Source organism: Fukomys damarensis, unplaced genomic scaffold, assembly GCF_012274545.1.
Source record: "Fukomys damarensis isolate Sample0158 unplaced genomic scaffold, DMR_v1.0_HiC HiC_scaffold_24, whole genome shotgun sequence".
NCBI classification, from domain to species: Eukaryota; Metazoa; Chordata; class Mammalia; order Rodentia; family Bathyergidae; genus Fukomys; species Fukomys damarensis.
In genome coordinates this window covers 44979942-44995434 of record NW_022900936.1, presented here as the reverse complement: position 1 = coordinate 44995434, position 15493 = coordinate 44979942, and the positions used below count along the sequence as shown (strand labels likewise).

Here is a 15493-nt window from a genome sequence, read left to right as displayed (position 1 = left end):
TTCATGAGGCTTTAGGCAGACATCCAGATACAAGCCATAACACCAAAAAACAGGTTAAAAAAATACTTTTCAGTGTACTTATGTGGGTGTTTCTGGAAGAGGTTGGTATTTGAGTCTCTGGGCTAAGTAGGGAGGATCTGCTCCCATCCATTGTGAGTGGGCACCATCCAATTGGTTGAAGGCCCAGATAGAACAAAAAACAGAGGAAAAGTGAATTCCTTCTCTCCTCTCCCTTCTCTCCTCTCCTCTTCTCTTCTTTTTCTTTTCTCTTCTCTCCTCCTCCTTCCCTTCTGCACTCTCTCTCCCTCACCCTCTCTCCCTTCCTCTCCCTCTCCCTGTCTTTCTCACTTTTTTCCTTCTGTCTCTTTTGCTTATATCTCTCTGGATAACCATGATTAACAACAGAGTCCTCTTTCAGAATGATAAGGATTATCTTAAGCAATGTTTGAAATAATCAGACTATTATTTGGCATATTAATTACCAGTTCTCTTCAAAAGATGCCCATTAGGCATACTTATATAATTACATCTAATAAGGAGGAGAAAAGAATCACGCCAAAGACTTTTACTTAAGATGTGTAAGGTTCACAGGGAAAAAGAGATACTAAAATTATGTGGGTGGCTCTTTAAAAAGAATCTTTATACATTTTCAGAAATTATGCTATTTTATTAAAGTGCCTTTTATTCTTTTTATCCCCATAAAAAGGCAAGAAAGCAGATAACACTTTCAAGTAAAATTCCAGAAGTAGCTGGAATAGTCGTCTTGAGAAGCAGTCATTCCAACCTCCCACTTGAGTCAGTCAGCATCTGTGGACGCCCTTATGCAGTTATCATCCTGACATCCTGAAATGGTGAACTAGGGCACAAATTGATAAGTTGTTTTTGTCATCATTATGTAGAAACAAAATACTATTCAGGCCCCTTTTCAGCCACAGGAACCACATATGTTTCTCGGTATTCTTCCTTTGTAGAGCTCCTTCCTTCCCCCATTTTCTTGTACGTTCTTATCTCCATCCTCAGGCCTTCTCTGTCATGTTTGTCCCGTCTTCATTCAGGTCCCTGAAAGAGACAGGTCACAAAGAGAGCAGAAATGAACCAGCTCCAAGTTTCTCTGAACAGTGCTACACAAGGAAAGTCCTGATCATATAGAAGACTTCCACATCTTAGTTTTCTATGGAGAGCCTCATGAGATCAGTCCTTGACATAAGCACAGACATGATTGAACTTTGAGTCACCTCGCTGGCACAGACGTGCCATAACCCATAGCAACGGGCTAGTTCAACTAGTGGCCTGACCTGTTGCCTAGCTAATGTAATCCATAATAGTTGTTTTGTAGAGCATTGTGACCTTTGCAGTCAGCTACACCCTATTCGCACTTTTGGTTTCGGTTTTAGCCTATATATACTCCACCCTGAAAAATAAACGGGGCCTTGCTACGAAGAGAGCATGAGCCTGGAACCAAGTCTGTGAGACTGTTTTCTCTCCTGTTGTCCTTCCCTCGGGTTTTGGGACCTGCTGGCAGGATCCTGACGTGGCTCGTGACAGTTTCCAGCAATAATTAGATTCCCGGGTTTTGGGACCTGCTGGCAGGATCCTGACGTGGCTCGTGACAGTTTCCAGCAATAATTAGCATAAATTCAGCATCTTAGTTTTCCAATTGCTAAGACAAAATACCCAACACCTAAAGTTAGAGGAGAGGTTTATTTTGGCTCATAGTTTGTAAAGGTTTCAGTCCATAATCAGCTGACTGCAAGGCAGTGTGGCATAGCAGAGGGGCATCTCAGAGGAGAAAAAATAGTTCATGGCATGAAATGTAGAAGGCAGGACAGCAAGCAGTAATTCATGGCAGCAGCCCTCTTTCTGTCTCTTGTAGTCTATCTAGGCTGTACACCCTTTTGGCAGATAGCACTCACAACCACAGTAGACTTCCCATTATCTACACCTAGCACTATGCTAAACTACTCAGTGGAATAACTTAGTAAGCACACGCCCTTAATCCCACCATCATACACTCTAGATCTAGCCACCTCTGAAAAGCCCTACCTGTGACTTCATGAAGCTTTGTGGGACATCTAGACACAAGCCATAACACCCATTTATTATGTTGCTAAATGTTTTACTCATAAAGAGAAGGAACAAATGGCCTTAATATCACAATGGGTCTGAGAGGGAGTTTAACAACTGAGATTGCTGGCCTCTGGTGTACAATGAAGGTAATAGACTCCTGGGGCTTTTTGAAAAGGAAAATGGAATCACAAGTGGAATGAATGCAGCCATATTTATTCCCTTAAATTATATCAATATTAGGGTTTGCACTAAGGTTTGATGTAAAGACCATAAAAAATTAAGTCTTAAGGAATGGCATCAAACCGAATTTGCATTCCACAAGTTTTCCCAGGTTATTGAGAGAAGACTTGACATTTATTCACTGACTCACTGAACATACAGTGTTATTCTAGGATCGAGAGATACTGCACCAAATACAGAGACTCTACTTTCTAGATATCCTTCTAGGTGGAGGAAGACAAATCATCAGTAAGTACAGGGCCAATTAAAATGTATGGTGAATGTTCAAATTTTTAAAAATATATTACAGTAAAAGCGCTAATAATGCCCCCTCAAAAAATATTTCCCCTCACTTAGAATACACTCATCCTATTGCACTTTCTGAAACATTTCTGGAAGTCATCGTCCATATCTCTTCAGTGAATTATCAAAAATATGTTAAATGCTATTGTCAAGTGCCCAACAAAAAAGTAAGATTGTAAAAACATTACAGTGTTTTCTCAACTATCATACACAACAGATATGGCAGTGAGATTTCTGATTCTTCCCCAAAGTCTAAATGACTATGAAAGTTAAATGTATTTAATTGATTCAGGACATTGAGGAAGCCACAACAGTATAACTAAAGACACAAAAAAGGACTTCCAGAACGCCTTCAGAAAAGAAAAATGGGGGGCTGGGGATTTAGCTCAGCATTTTTGCCACCTGCTTTACAAGTACAAGGGCCCAAGTTCAATTCCTGGTACAAAAAGAAAAGAAAGATGGGATTCACCTTGTAATTTTCCATTGGGTCTTATGACTTTGTCCCACTTTTGTACCTGCCTCATCACATGGCTTTGCTGTATAAAACACCTTTGAGAAGTGGGGTAGGTGGGCAGCCCACTTTCAGGCCCCCTTCTGTCTCTCTTAGACAGAAGCTTTCTTTCCCTCAATAAATTTTTCCTACTCTTAAAAAAAAAAAGAATGATGGTATGTGTGCTCAAAGTGAGGAGGAATATTACAAGATGGATTACTAGTAGTGTGCCTTTCACTGTAATAATGTATTTAATTTGAACATTCACTAAAGTTTTCAATCATACCTCATAAGTCTTAAAGGAAATAAGAAGATAATTGATGGTGGTAAATGCAATGGTGACTACAACAGGGTAATGTGATAGGAAACAACTAAAAGAAAGGAGCCTTCTTAAATTTGATGATCAGAGACTGCCTTACAAGGAGTCACTGAGCAAAAAATGGCATTGATAATGGAGATAATATCTATATACACTTCCATGTTTTAAAGATAAATATGAAAAATTCTTACTGCTCCCTTCATTTGAACTGGAAATGTTGAAGAGCCTATATAAACATGTGCATACTGAGTAGATATCATAGCATTTGATTCAGCCCTGGTAGTTGAGAATTGTAGATGTGTCTGGTTACTGCAGTGATGTCACTACAGTGTAAAAATATACCGATCTTTATACCCAGACTATTTCTATACAAAATGGTTCACTGACTACAATCAGAAAGCCAAACAAACAATGAAGTTCAGATACAAGTTAAGAGAAACAAAAATTGTGTCAGGTGTGGTAGCATAGATTGGCAGTCCTAGCACTCTGAGAGGCTGAAGCAGGAGGATCTAGAATTTGAGCCCAACTTAAGTAACCTAGCAATTTATAAAATTATCAAAATAAAAGCTAACAAAAGTCAAGGCTAGAGATATGAATCCCCAGTACCACCAAAAAAAAATTAATTAAAAATTTTACTAGCTCTGTAAATATGCTTTAAGATGATTTTTGTTAGATACATCACTGTATTCATCTGATCAAAAATTATACTTAGCAGCGCCAGAGATTTATCTCAGTGACACCACTCCAACCTCACAAGCACAAGGTCCTGAGTTTGATTCCCCAGTACCAAAAGAAAAAAGAAAAAAAATCATACTTAGCAATCATAACCAACACTTATTAAACTCTGTATAAAAAATACAGTGTTTTTATTTCCAATTTAGGTTTTCTGTTATTGAAGAAATATTCATACATAATGATCTCAAATATGTTTTCTTATCAGTTGGAAACAAAATATGAAAATTTTCAACACAAACCAGTTCAGTTTTTAATCATCAAAATGAAAAATTGTACGAGATGTAATATTGATAATGCCCAAAGCAGGCTGTCAGCAGTGTAGGCTGTGAAGAGTTAACCCCACAACTGGCTTGTTTTGAGAAGCGAGTCTGGCTGAAGCCTATGTGCCAAGGTCAGAGTGACTTGCACCCAAATTCCAACTGCACAACTAAAACCTTCTTAACTAGAAGCACAATGTTCTAATTACAACCATATGTTTTGTCTATTCTGTTCCTAATTCAAGAATGCTTTATCTTGCCCTTCAGGAGCCTTGTTTACAGTAATTTCTACAGAAACCACAAAACTGCACATCCTCACACATAGTTCCATCCCACATAGCTTGCCTTTGCCCCAATTGATTACTAATAAAAATCAGTGGCTTGGACTAGCCAGCAACTTTTTCAGTTGTATTGGCATTGGCCATCCTGGTGACCAACTTTCTGTCTCTCTTAGTTCTTTTGGTCTTTTTGTTTGTTTGTTTTTGTTTTTTTCCTCTCAGACTTGCATTGTATACTGAGCAGGAGACTGAAGCCTACTACCAAGGTTTCTGGTAATATTTCAGGGGTTTCTAGTAAAAAATTGAACATTATTGGTCATGATCAGTCCACAAAAGGAGTTTCTTGCTCCTTTTTATGCTCAGAAAAGTGAAACAAATCTACATGTTAGTGTACATATGGTTCCCAAGCAAAGATAATACAGTCAACATTTCCTCCATGGGTTTGCATCTGTGAATTCAACAACCAGCAGAAGATAAAAAAAAATTCAGAAAAAAATTAAAGAATTTTTAAATTTTGTGTTGAAAGCTGTACTGAAAATTCATGGACTTCTTATCATTAATCTCTAAGTATAGTGTATAGCAATTATTTACATTGTATTTATGTTGCATTAAATATTAACACTATCCCACAGATGACAAAGCATGTAGAAGAATGTTATATGAAAATCTAATGTCATTTTATATAAGGGATTGGAGCATCCAGGGATTTGGGTGTTCTAGGATGGCGGTATTAGAACTGATATCTCAGGAATACCATATATCCTTTTTTTTTTTAATATACCAGGGATTGAACTTGGGTCCTTGCACTTGCAAGGCAGGCCGTGGAACCACTGAGCTAAATCCCCAGGCATATATACATTTTTAACTTTCCTGTCAAATTACAATCTTCTCTATAATTATCTTTATTGTACATTTATTTACATGTGTATAGATTATTAGGTAGGAAAAGGCATAAAAGTATCTGTATATGTTCTAAATTTTTAATTTTAGAACAAGATAAATTTTATAGTATGCACTTCAAGGCTGATTTAAAATATATAATTTTAAATTGCTATCATAATAAACTGAGTGTCATTTTCAAAGATCTCATCACTCAGCAATAAATAGAGAAGTTAGATTTGTGCTTATCAAGCTTGAGGAAGAAAAAAACTTTAATTTCCCTCTGAAAGTGCATTAAATATTTAACAGCTCTGTTACATACCAAAGAGACAGAGCATTTAGTTTTAATGCACAGTTGTTGCTCAAAAGACTCTGAAAATACCTGAATTTTAGGATGAGATCTTCCTTCTGGTTCCAGTGACTCCTTGAATGACCCATTCACTGAGCATCCTCTGTAGTATGACAGGTGAGTTTGGCTTTGGAACTCTTGGTCCAGAGAATGCCTTCTGGGGTTATGGTCAGATGGTGTAGTTCTGGGGTGCACAGGAAACTGAAATATAAAATAAAAAATTTTAACACTAAACAGAGGCTATACAATCTTAGCACAGAGACAGGATGTTTACAAACTATTAACTAAACAAATCTCATGTTGAACAAATTTTATCTTCTTAATCAGTAAGAACTTTCTCCTACAATTAGGAAGCATAATTGGCTAAAATATTAAGTAGATCATCCCAAGCCTAGTCTTATTGCTTGATATTTCACCAGTAGCAGGGTAAATTCCAAACTGATTTTTAAAATTTTAATGAAACCACAGTTTTTAAAGAAATAATATAAAATTTAAATATCATTTTAATATGTTATTTCCTTGGAAAAGGGCAATGGAAGCAGTTATAAGGAAAAGTTAATTTAACTATATATAAATAAAAGTAATATATACCAAAAGCAACATAAATTTAAATATTAGACAAAAGCTTTACAAAAATGTGCTACATATTATAATACCTTTAAGATACAAAAAGTATATCTTACACACATACAGACACAAAGATCAAATAATCTAATGATGTGCTCACTTCAACAGCACACATAACAAAATTGGAATGAAATAATCCAGGACCAGGGATTTAGCTCAGGGACACCATGCCTGCCTCATAAGTGCAAGGTCCTGAGTCAATCCCAGGTACCAAAAACTAATAATAATATTCCAATGATATCAGTGTCAAAGTAACAACCGGAAAATGTGCACCACACAAGTAGTTCAAAGAAGCCAAACTTCTTGAAGTAACTGTGACATTCTCTCAATTTTTCTCACTTTGAACCCACTCCAACACACCTTTTACACCAGGATATTGGTGTTTGTCTTGCCAAATTCTGTATACTCTGAGACTTGCCATTAGGGTCCTTCTGGAAACAATATTTTTGTTGCCCTCTACCACTGCATTCTCTTGCTTTCCCTTGATCTTCTTCCCACTGTGATTTAGATGGCTTTTTACTTCTCCCTTCTATGAGCTCAAAATTGTTGGAGTTTCCCCTAAGAAGGCTTCAGATTTGCCTTCCTTCTCTTCCTTTCATTGTTCACTTTACATGGTATCCCTAAATATCTTGCCCCTTGTCCAAACCTGCATTATTACATAAAAATTAGAGGAGGCCTTGTTTTGGGCTAGGCTTCTATACTGGGACCAAACAAATCAGACCAACCATCAAAATAATCATCTGTTTTAAAGTTCCAAGTTAGTAAACCAAAACTAAGCTATTTATCCAACCTCCTATGATGTGAGAAGAAACAAAAGATTGTCAAATTTCTGAAATAACGCGTTTCAATTGGCATGATAATAGAGCTCCCTCTGCTTTAATCCTTAAACAAAAGAACTGATCTAAATTAATTTAATGTTAAGCAATCAGTTATTTTTCTATTATTCTGTCTCCTTTTCCTTGCCTTATAAGGAAAGTAATTCAAAATGACCATTACATTTTTTTCAGCTTCTTGCTGATTTTAAAACCCAAATGCCTGTAATCCTAGCACTCCAGAAGATGAGGCAGGAGGACTGACAAGTTTGAAGCCAGCCTGGACTACACAGTAAGTTCAAACCCAGTTAAAACTACATAGCAAGACATTGTCTCAAAAAATAAATTAAAAATATAAATAAATAAGTGATAACATTCTCTTCTGCTCAGCCTTAGTCCATCTGAATACTTATTCTATTTTAACAATAGAGAGGTGGGGGCTGGGGATTTAGCTCAGTGGTACAGCACCTGCCTTGCAAGCACAAGGTCCTGAGTTTGATCCCTGCTACCACAAAAAAAAAAAAAAAAAATTGAGAGGTGGGTTATATGCTGGCTAAAATTTTCCAGTGATCTTCTTCCCACAGTCACACCAATTTGAATAACTTTTCATTCACTAAACTAACTTCACAAGAGCTATGGAAGCCAGGTGAGAGATCCTGGTTTTAATACAACATGAAAAGATATACTGAAGACAACAGAAAGAAAAATGTGTCTTCCATCACTTCTCCCCCAATTCCAAACAACTTACAGCCTAGAGTGAGACATACCTCATGTAATTGGAAGAGGAAAAAGAAATTAAGTCCAAATCCTAACCTTGAAAATTAATGTCAGGCCCACTACCATAAAACCCAGTTCCAGGCAAAACCACAGCCCCTTACAACCTCTGGAATCGTGTCAGCTAGGCAGCCAAGGGACTGCCTCCAACACTCCTCTTCCAACCTTGGGCAACAGAGGGAAGAGTAAAACTCTGCCCACTAGGGAGTAAGGCATTTACCTCAATGTCAGAACCAGGCCCTGCAACAGTAAGACTCAGCTCCAGGCAGAAGCCAAGAGTCCCTGTATCCAGAAATATATAGACTGAGCCTTTTCACCCATCCCCCAGCATCATATAGAGACCTGTACCCAGACAGAACAATTGTATGCATCATTTCCAACTGCAGTGTAGGTTTGGGTATATGCCTGAATTGTGCAGATCCTTGAACCTTTGAAATTCAGGAGGAACTTAAGGCTCAGCCTTGGAAGACAAGGGATTGCCTTTACCAACAATTCTATCCTCAGACAGCACAGCATAGAACAAGAGCCTAATCACCAGAGGTTAAGGGGGGGGGTAGTCAGCATAGTACTTTGCTTTAGAACTCTGTGGGAGGAGTTCACAATGGCATTCTCACCTAGCCCAGTGCTCACAGATGAACCTTCCAGAACAACCCCAGTGCAAGAAAAGACACACAGTCCAAATCTATCAGACTTACATTTCAGCTATTCTTGGGCTATGAGTCCACCTTAGAGCAATAGGCATCCCAGGGCAGTGTGGGCCTTGGCCCTGCCCCACTACTGCATTGGTTTCAATGGTCCATGGGCTCAGGGTGTGACCCAGGATTATATCACTAGTGGTCACAGGACTGCCTACCTCATTTCTCCTTCAACTTGTTGCAGCACAAATGGAGAGAAAATTTTTCTACTTTTGGGGGGAAAAAAAAGTAAGCACCAAGTTGTGCCATAAGAGCCTGGGACTGGTTTATCCATAGTGATTCAGCTAAGTCTCAGTATCTGATCACAGGCTAGTGACCATGGATTGAAATGATGAACTATCCTTCTAAGGTATTTCTCTGATTAATGCTGTAAACCATATTACCTGCAGATTTGGGACAAAGCTGAGCTTTGATTGCCTGCTAGTGATGAAACAGTGACAACACACCAATCTGGGGCTTCTGTCAAACCTGGATAAACCATTGCTCAAATACTGAAAGTTACTAAAGGCTCAGAGAATACAACTAGCCTGCTTCAAACTTCAGGAAAGACAGGCACAAGCAAAACCAAAGTATAAAAACTGAAATAAATACCTAGTCCTTCTGTTATGGTTTAGATCCAGATGTCCCCCCCAAATCCTCATGCATTCATAGGCAGGGCTTTGAGGGTGATTAGATTACACCTAACTTGCTTTTAAATGGTTGGGTCAGATCTAGAGATGGACTCCTCCTGACGTGACCTGGTAAGGTGTGTCTCCCTTTCCAGCTCTTTCCTTCCTCTCTGCCACCAAGATGTGTGAGCAGTTTTTTCTCCACTATGCCCCTCTACCATGCTGTCCTGCCTTACAGCCAGCTGAACATGGACTGAAACATGAACCAAATAAATCTGTTTTCCTTTAAATTGTGGGTGATGAGTATTGTGTCTCAATAACAAGGAAGCCACTAAGATAGATTTTATTACAGGAGAAGTGCGATTGTTGTTGTGACTGTACCTGACCATGTGTTTAATACTCCTTTGGAACTGAAAAGGTTTGGAGATACTTGATGGAGAAGCAGCTTTAGAATGCTGTAAACCATGCTTCATGGGAGATTATAGTCATCTCTCAGAAGCACAAAATGCTGACGAAAAGGCAAACAATAAAGACTAGGGTAGGGAACAAGGACTCCATTGACCTTGTGGTAGAGACCATGTGTGTTCTGCTCTGGCAGGAAATTTGTCTATACTTTGCTCATGTCCTGAGACTTTGTGGGAGAGTGAGACTGGGAGTAAGAGACTAATTAATCTGGTGGAGGAATTTCAGTGTAGCCTAATATTCAGCATGGAGTATGGATACTGCTTTCAGCTTTTAGCCATATTTATACTGAAAAAAATCAGAAGCATAAAGTCCACTTGAAAAGTTTTTAATTTCCCCAGAAAGGAAGTATCTGTAAAGTTAGAAAAGAGGAAAGCTTGGCTGCTAAAAAGATTAGCATTAAAATCAAGGCAAGTAATTTACAAGAGGACAATACAAAAACTGCCTCAGGGAAACAGCAAAGCCCCATCCTTTGTTTTTTATCTTTATTAAATTTATTGGTATGTATTAGGTATACAATACAGTTACATTCATCATTGGGATCTTGTACCTATACATGACTTATTAGGTTCATATTTTTCATCATTCCCCAGCCCTCCCCCAGCCTCTCCACCCTTACCTATTTACAAAGACATTGTTTCCATGTTTTGCCTTTACACATATTTTTCTATTCCCTTTTTACCTTTCCCCTACCCCTCCCACTTCCTCTACTCTTTTAGACTTTCTTCCTATGACACAGTACCAATTTTACATTTTTTATTGAATTTATTGGCATAGTCTAGATAGACAGTACAGTTACATTCATTACTGGGATCTTGTACCTTTACATGACAGGTCCTGGCTCTCATTTTTCCCCTTGTCACAACCCTCCCTTCACCCCCTCTTCCCCTCCCCATCTACAAAGACTTTAATTCTATTTTTACATTTTCTCATATTTTTCCCCTTTCCCTTATTCTCCTTCACCTACCCTTCTCACTGTCCCTACATCTTTAGTCCTTTTCTTCCTATTTCACATTACTAATTAACCCATTAGGATCTTGAGTACCATTTTACTTTTTCACACCACAGTAACTATTCAGTATTTACACATGTGTGACTTATTTATTTCACTTAGGAGTATATCCTCAAACTGTACCCATTTACCTATGAATTAATCTACTTTCTCATTCTTTATGGCTGAGTAGTATTCCATTTTATAGAAAAAACACATTTTCTTTATCCAGTTTTCAACTGATGGGCACGTGGGCTGTTTCCAAGTTTTAGCTATAACAAACTGTGCTGCTATAAAGATGGGTGTGCATACATCACTGTGGTGTGATTCTTTTAATTCTTTTGGAAGGATATCCAACAGAGGGATGGCTGGGTCAAATGGAAGCTCTAATCCTATTTCTTTAAGGTATCTCCATATTGACTTTCGCAGTGGTTGCACCAGCCTGCACTCCCGCCAACAATGGATAAGGGTTCCTTTCACCCCACAACCCTGCCAATGTTTATTATTGTGTGATTTCTTGATAGCAGCCATTCTTTGTGGGGTGAGGTGAAATTCTCAGTGTTGTTTTCATCTGCATCTCTCGAATGATCAGTGATGTGGAACATTTTTCACATATACTTGTTGCTTTTATTTCTTTGTCTGAGAAATGTCTGTTCATTTCAGATGCCCATTTACGAATTGGGTCTTTATGTTGGGGGGGCTGATTATTTTGAGTTCTTTATATATCCTTGATAATAGTCCTTTGTCTGAGGAGTAGCTGGTAAAAAGTTTTTCCCACATTGTAGGTTGTCTCTTAGTTCTGTTGATAGTTTCTTTTGCAGTGCAGAAGCTTTTTAATAAAATGAGATCCCAGTTGTTGATTCTTTCTGCTAATTCCCATTCTAGAGGATTTGTTCATAAAGTCTTTTCCTATGCCAATGTCTTCCAGATTTATCCCTAATTTATATTCCAGCAAGTTTAGTGTTTCTGTGTTGATATTTAGATCTTTAATCCACTTGGATTTTAATTATCGCATGGTGAGAGATAAGGGTCTAGTTTTAATCTTTGGCAGGTTGAGATCCACTTTTTCCAACACCACTTATTAAAGAGGCTATCTTTCCTCCAGTGGGGACTGTCAGCTCCTTTGTCAAAGATGAGGTAGCTGAGTGCATCTGGAGTTGTTTTTGGTCTTGCAATCTGTGCCACTGATCCTCTGATCTGCTTCTTTCCCAGTACCATGCTGTTTTTATCACAGTGGCTTTGTAGTATAGTTTCAAAATGGGAATTTTTATACCCGCTGCCATGTATCTGTTGCCTAGGATGGCTTTTGCTATTGTAGGTCTCTCATGGTTCCAAATAAATTTTTGGATTCTTCTTTCCAGTTCTGTGAAGTACAGTGTTGGAATTTCAATTGGCATTGCATTGAATCTGTATAGCAGCTTTGGTAGTATGGCCATTTTCACTATGTTGATTCTTCCTACCCAGAAGCAGGGGATGTCTTTCCATTTTCTTATATCCTCTTCAATCTCTTTTTTCAGAGTGCTGTAGTTTTCAGTGTAGAGTTATTTTGCTTCTTTTGTTAGGTGGATTCCTAGACACTTCATTTTTTTGGATGCTATTGTGAAAGGAATTGTTTCCCTAATTTCTCTCTCAGTGAGTCTGTTTGTGTACAAGGCAGCTATTGATTTTTGTGTGTTGACCTTGTATCCTGCTACTCTGCTAAAAGTGTCAATTAAGTCTAGAAGTATTTTGGTGGAGTTTTTTGGGTCTTCAATGTAGAGTATCATATTGTAAGCAAATAATAACTGTTTAATTTCTTCCTTTCCTATCTTTATTGCTTTAATTTCTTTTTCTTGTCCAATTGCTATGGCCAATATTTCCAGAACTATATTGAAGCGGAGTAGTGATCGTGGGCATCCTTGTCTTGTTCCTGATTTTAATGTGAAGGTTTTCAGTTTGGGGCCATTTAATATGATGTTGGCTGTTGGTTTTTCATTGATAACCTTTATTAAGTTGAGATATAGATCATCTATTCCAATTTTATGCAGGGTTTTTATTATGAGTGGGTGTTGAATTTTGTCAAATGCTTTTTCTGCATCTATTGAGAGGATCATGTGGCTTTTCTTCTTGACTTTGTTAATATAGTGTATTACATTTATTGATTTACGTATGTTGAACCATCCTTGCATCCCTGGAATAGATCCAACTTGGTCAGGATGTATGATCATCTTGATGATCCTCTGTATTCTCTTTGCTAATATCTTGTTAAGGATTTTTGCATCTATGTTCATTAAGGAGATTGGCCTGTAGTTCTCTTTTTTAGTTGTGTCTTTCCCTGGTTTGGGAATCAAAGTGATTCTTGCCTCCAGGAATGAATTTGGAATTATTGCTTCCCTTTTAATTTCATTGAAAAGTTTAAACAGTAGTAGCAATAGTTCTCTAAATGTCTTGCAAAATTCAGCAGTGAATCCATCAGGACCTGGGCTTTTCTTTCTTGGTAAGTTTTTAATTACATTTTCAATTTCAGTGATTGTAATTGGGGTGTTTAAAATGTTTTTATCTTCTTCATTCAACTTTGGTAATTCATAAGTATCTAGAAATCTGTCCATTTCTTCTGTGTTTTCCATTTTATTAGAGTGATAGTTCTCAAAGTAGTCATTAATGATCCTCTGGATTTCTGTTGGATCTGTTGTGACTTCACCTTTTTCATTTCTGATTGCATGGATCTGAGCCTTTTCTTTCCTTTTTTTGATAAGGTTTGCTAAGGGCTCTTCAATTTTATTTATTCTTTCAAAAAACCAACTCTTTGATTCATTTATTTTTTGTATCATTGTCTTAGTTTCCATTGCATTGATTTCTGCTCTAATCTTTATAATTTCTTCTCTTATTCGAGCTTTGGGTTTTTCTTGAGCATGATACTGGCAAAGAAATAGGCCTGAGGATCAGTGGAACAGACAGGAAGACACAAAAACAAATGCAGATGTGCTCACCTACCTCATTGTTGACAAAGGAGCTGACCATCCTCAGTGGGGGAAAGATAGCCTCTTTAATAAATGGCGTTGGAAAAACTGGATGTCAACCTGCCACAGATTAAAATTAGACCTTCATCTTTCACCATGCACTAAATTAAAATCCAAATGGATTAAAGATCTAAATATTAAAACAGAAACATTAAACTTGCTGGAAGGTAAGTTAGGCAGAACTCTGGAAGACATTGGCACAGGAAAAGACTTTATGAACAAATCCTCAGTAGCACGGGAACTAGCAGATAGAATCAACAACTGGGATCTCATCTTACTAAAAAGCTTCTGTACTTCAAAAGAAGCCATCAGCAGAACTAAGAGAAAACCTACAGTGTGGGAAAAAATTTTTACCAGCTGTTCCTCAGACAAAGGACTATTATCAAGGATATATAAAGAACTCAAAACCATCAGTCCCCCCAAATATAAAGACCGGATTCAAAAATAGGCATCCGAAATGAACAGACATTTCTCATACAAAGAAGTGAAAGCAGCAAGAAAATATATGAAAAAATGTTCCACATCACTGGTCATTCGAGAGATGCAGATGAAAACAACACTGAGATTCCACCTCACCCCACAAAGAATGGCTGCTATCAAGAAATCACACAATAACAAATGTTGGTGGGGTTGTGGGGAGAAAGGAACCCTTCTCCATTGTTGGTGGGAGTGCAGACTAGTGCAACCACTATGGAAATCAATATGGAGATACCTCAAAGAGCTTGGACTGGAGGCTCCATTTGACCCAGCCATCCCACTGCTTGGTATCTTTCCAAGAGAACTAAAAGAATCATATCACAGAGAAGTATGTGCACCATGTTTATAGCTGCACAGTTTGTAATAGCTAAATCTTGGAAACAGCCTATTTGCCCATCCATTGGAAACTGGATAAAGAAGTTGTGGTTTTTCTATAAAATGGAATATTACTCAGGCATAAAGAATGAGAAAATAGATTCATTCATAGGAAAATGGATACATATTGAAGATATACTCCTAAGTGAAATAAATAAGGCACACATGTGTAAATACCAAATAGTTTCCCTGGTGTGAATAATCTGCAACAATGCATAAGATCCTAATAAGATTACTGACATTTAGAAATGGGAAAAAAGGAGCTAAAGGTGTAGGGAAGGTGGGATCGGTAGGTGAAGAGTAAAAAGGGAAAAGAAAAAATGTGAGAGAATGAAAATAAAGTGTTTGTAGATGGGGAGGCGAGGAGGGGGGTGAAGGGAGGGCAGAGGTAAGGGGAAAAATGAGAATCAAGACTTGTCATGTAGAGGTACAAGATCCCAACAATGAATGTAACTGTACTGTATCCCTAAAATGTACCAATAAACTCAATTGAAGCTGAAAAAAAAACCAACTGTGATTCATTTATTTTTTGTATTGTTTTCTTCATTTCTATTGCATTGATTCCTGCTCTAATCTTTATAATTTTCTCTCTTGTTCGAGCTTTGGGTTTTTCTTGCTCTTGTTTTTCTAGGAGTCTAAGATTCATTGTTAGGTTGTTTATTTGAGCTTGTTCTATTTTCCTGGTGTGGGCTTTCAGTGCTATGAATTTTCCACATAGAACTGCTTTCATGTGTCCCATAGATTCCTGTATGTTGTATTGGCACTTTCATTTATTTG

The 15493-nt window shown here is 37.7% G+C and overlaps 1 protein-coding gene across 1 annotated transcript in view; it reads right to left on the bottom strand.

Moving 5' to 3' along the window:
• Window positions 1-622: 622 nt before the first annotated feature.
• The window catches only part of Lnp1 (leukemia NUP98 fusion partner 1), a 26402-nt gene continuing 11531 nt past the window's right edge, over window positions 623-15493 (bottom strand). Inside the window, 2 exon segments of the mRNA XM_010639628.2 lie at window positions 623-1059; window positions 5870-6094. Of these exon segments, the coding sequence (XP_010637930.1) occupies window positions 910-1059; window positions 5870-6094 (375 nt within the window). The 3' untranslated portion in view covers window positions 623-909.